Raw genomic sequence first — 4474 nt, forward strand, 5'->3', positions numbered from 1 at the left:
CACAGGATGGTTACACAGCACTGTCCTTGCCTACTACTGAGTCCTTGCATACTTTGCGTCATCCACTCAATGATAATGTAGAGTTACTGTATCTGAATATATCCCATTCCATCACCTATAAGCACGCGTGTAAGGAATTTCCCCTACAACAAAAGCCTTCTAGTGGGCTGAAAATCAACAAAACTGAATCGGTTTCGAAACGTGGAAACTTTTATGTAGGTGTAAAATCTTTTTATATCAAATTATATATCTCTTCCGGTATCCCAGGTAGATCTCTCAAATACGACGTATCTTTTCCATGTATATCACGTCTGTTCCTTACGAAGTCAGACCAATTGGATCGACCGCAACTCAAGAAGATATCGGCCTCTGTCGGGAGTAAAAATAAAGGGTAAAATTACCATGAGCAGTACAAGTTTAAACAGGTGAATGTAGTCTTCTTCTGCAACTGCAATGCATATGGTATGTTGTCACTATTGCTTGTTGATGATTCTAGAGATGGTGATAATGCCTGTCTCTCTCTCTCTTCTCTCTCTCTCTCTCTCTCTCTCTCTCTCTCTCTCTCTCTCTCTCTCCTCTCTCTCTCTCCTCCCTCCTCCCCCTCCCTCCCTCCCCTCCCTCCCCCCCTCCCTCCCTCCCTCCCTCCCTCCCTCCCTCCCTCCCTCCCTCCTCCCTCCCTCCCTCCCTCCCTCCCTCCCTCCCTCCTCCCTCTCTCTCTCTCTCTCTCTCTCTCTCTCTCTCTCTCTCTCTCTCTCTCTCTCTCTCTCTCTCTCTCTCTCTCTCTCTCTCTCTCTCTCTCTCTCTCTCTCTCTCTCTCTCTCTCTCTCTCTCTCTCTCTCTCTCTCTCTCTCTCTCTCTCATGGTTATACGTCTTTGCATACAGAACGACAGATACAGTATACACATTTAACAAAACAGAAGCAGTACATATACCTACTTGCACAGAATTCTTGTTCAACCAATGATAATTTGTAGTTATCTTTCTTCAGATGTTGTAAGACCTTGCTATCCAACGAGACAATGTCATCAGCAGTGTAAACATGTGACACTTTATCTTTTAAACGATCAATAAATGCCTGCAAATGAAGAAGAGAATGTCATCTGACTTGTGATGCACTTATTCCCTTCCCGTTAACTTTCCCATTGACTTACCAGTCTTATCCAATATGCGGATTTTAGGGATTTACGTGTAGTATTTCCTGTTATAAAACTATATCCATCCATGAATCTGTGAAGGTTATAGATAGCTACAATTATATATGCATGACACTTTTTACCATCCTGCCAAACTCTAGACAGGTGAACTTGAAGTAATTTTCTGTAAGTCAGTATACAGCAATTTAATAACACAAGTTACAAAAACTGTGTCCTTTTAAAACATATGGTTCACAGCCTGTATGTTAGATTAGAGAATGCGTCATAGAGGATCGGATATATCAATTTCACTTCTTATGCAATACCGTTATAGCAGTGAATACTTTCTATTCCTATACACCATTGACATTGTCCTTAATCAGATTCGCTTAGATAGAAGTAAGAAACACATTGGGCAACACAACAATACAGAAACAGGCACAACTTCTGTATATAATTTTATTTTACAGTTATCAAATTAACCCAAACCTTCCCTGCTGTATAATTCAATATCCTACGAATAGACAGGGTGATTTTGCAAGCTCTCGCCTGGGATAGACAGTTATCGGTGGTGCATCGCCAATGCACCGGTATTTTTTATGATGATTCCACTCATGAATCATCAGTTACATATCGGCTAGGGCATGCACAAATGTCCAGTTAACTGTTTTTCGCAAACAAGAGAGGTTTTGTATTCATAGGAGATTTCGTATTTATTGAAAAACTCTGATCCCTGTAATGTTTCATTCAGAATCTGGATAGATAAAAAGTAAACTGACTTTATCAGTCTAAGTCTTACAATTTGATAATGACCACTGTCATTTTCATCTGCGGCTCTTCATCATACGTTCCCTACATTTCAGCATCTCACATATCATGTGACTTCGCAGGGTCTCACTACCTACCTGATGACGTGGAGGAGCTGCAACATACACACAGTAAATATCTCGTCTTCTCATCAACTGACTGACTGCCTCGGCAGTTCTATCACTTGCATTGGTAAGTAACGGCATTGTTTGTGGACAAGCATCAGCTGCGTTTAACACCATGCCGAATTCACACCTGAGAAATACACGAAATAGTAACTAATATCTATATACCGTTATACGGGTAGTATACCCTCCTAAACATAAACATTTTATCAGAATATGTTGAATTATTCTATTATGTTAAATTTGTCAGTTATATAAGCTTAGCTTGCATTGAATACAACCCATAACCCCAAAGTAAAGAATTTTCTGTATTTACCACAATTGTTTATAGCATCCATATCAAGTGTAAAAGTATACTGTTTCATCTGCTATTTGACTACATTAGAAAGGCCACATGCTAGGCTTGTAGATAAACCAATTGAAACAGTATACTTTCACACTTGATATGAACGCTATGCACGAGTCTAACACAGAGAAAGTGCTTTACTTCAGTGTTACTCATCGTAATATGAATGCTATAAATGAGTCTATCACATAGAGAAAGTGCTTTACTTTGTGTTACTCGTTGTAAAATGAGATAAAATTGCACGTGAATGACTCAATCAAAGTTGTGATTGAGTTTGGTCAACTTCAAACTTTGAAAACAGTAATGGCGTATAGTACTAGTTTTGTAACTGTATTATTTGTACATCCAAAATACTGACAGTATATTATATTCACATATACATGATTGTCTTAAGTGTGAGATCAATAGTTCAATTTAGGATTTAAAAAAAACTTTTACTTTGGGGTGGGGGTGGGGGGGGGGGTAGGTGGTTTGAGCCATTTCGTCCTCATCGTACTGAATAGATTTTAATTTTGATGTGTGTTTTATACCCCTAAATACAAATATTCCTTTACAAAATGTCAAATTGAGAAATGGAAGAATGGTAAATGTTTGACACTAAAATAAAGTAGTGTCAACAAAAGAAATATTCTTTACTCACTACATATTGGCTTTGTATTCAAGGCAGTACCATACTACTACATACTGATTTGAAATTGATTGTGTGGTTTGAAGCAATTTTCAGTTTTGACCAAATTACTTAGAAGGGGGTCTGAGGCCTAAAAGAATTTAATTTGTTATCCTACAATGAACTATTCATCTCGCCCCTTAGGTGCGCATGAACCACTGCATAGCTCCTTTGTCATTTTCAACCTTGTGAAACATTAAAGGGGAACACCACTCCAGGAAATAGAGACATTTTCATAAACTCTGGGTTCTTGGTTTAGTGTTATTTCATGATTTCACATCACATAATTTTCGCACGATTGCCAAGAAACACCGAGTTAAAACTCTCTATTGCTCTTTTAAAGGAACACCGTTGCATCATGGGTATTATCAGACATGATTATTCTTTAAATGCCACCACAGGGAGCAGCGAGCATGTAACTGATTGATTGATTGATTGGTTGGTTGGTTGGTTGGTTGGTTGGTTGGTTGGTTGGTTGGTTGGTTGGTTGGTTGGTTGGTTGGTTGGTTGGTTGGTTGGTCGGTCGGTCGGTCGGTCGGTCGGTCGGTCGGTCGGTCGGTCGATCGATCGATCGATCGATCGATTGATTGATTGATTGATTGATTGATTGATCGATCGATCGATTGATTATTTCGTTGAATGATTGATCGATTGAATGGTCAATTTTTGTGTGCAATATAACTTATTTTGTGTGTGATATTGATCAATTCACTCATCGAGTTTTAAAACTATCTCTGTTTCTTTCCCTGGTTACTTTGCTCTCAGCTATATCTCAGACCACTAGCAGAGTGTTCGACTGAAAGAACAGAGGTGAAGAAGAGTTTCAATTTGGTGTTTCTTGGCAACCGAACGAAATTGTGTGATGTGAAGTCTTGAAGTTACTCTCCAGAACCCAAAGTTATTAAAATTATAAAATACCGTTATTTCCTGGAGTGGTTTTCCCCTTTAATGAAAATATTAAACCACTACATTTTGTACGTTGGAACATAGACCCTCCAGCAGGAGGTGGAGGGTCGATGGTTGGAAAGTACATGTATAAGTATTCTGACTGAGTAGATGTTATTCTTTGGTGTTATGTTGTTCAACAAATTTGATACATACGCTTCACCCGTTCTATTTCTCCAGTGAATCGCAACAAAAGGTTTCCCGGAGCAAATATTCTTTTTAACAAGAAGAGCCAGTCTTCGGATATACTCAGCAGGTTTGAAGTACATATCTACGACTCGCAGAACTTCATCTTCGTTTGGTATTTGAAGATCATTGACTTGCAACGGTCCATTTATTCCAAGACAGGGAACGTTTTCTGCCGACCGAATCTGTTTATCGAGTTCCGTTTTGTTTCTACGTTTTTGGCTTGTATCTGGTAAATGAATCCCCCACAAATCAAGGAAGTCG

General features: G+C 39.0%; 1 protein-coding gene across 1 annotated transcript in view; it reads right to left on the bottom strand.

Moving 5' to 3' along the window:
- Positions 1 to 4474, bottom strand: part of LOC144449771 (uncharacterized) — a 6830-nt gene continuing 2356 nt past the window's right edge. The window contains exons 2-5 of the mRNA XM_078140346.1: positions 4181 to 4474; positions 2040 to 2196; positions 938 to 1076; positions 1 to 369 (exon numbers count right to left, since the gene is read on the bottom strand). The exon at positions 4181 to 4474 is cut by the window's right edge and continues 428 nt beyond it. Coding sequence (XP_077996472.1) covers positions 233 to 369; positions 938 to 1076; positions 2040 to 2196; positions 4181 to 4474 — 727 coding nt within the window. The 3' untranslated portion in view covers positions 1 to 232. The remainder of the gene's footprint in view (positions 370 to 937; positions 1077 to 2039; positions 2197 to 4180) is intronic.

The sequence above is a fragment of the Glandiceps talaboti genome, chromosome 18 (assembly GCF_964340395.1).
Source record: "Glandiceps talaboti chromosome 18, keGlaTala1.1, whole genome shotgun sequence".
NCBI classification, from domain to species: domain Eukaryota; kingdom Metazoa; phylum Hemichordata; class Enteropneusta; family Spengelidae; genus Glandiceps; species Glandiceps talaboti.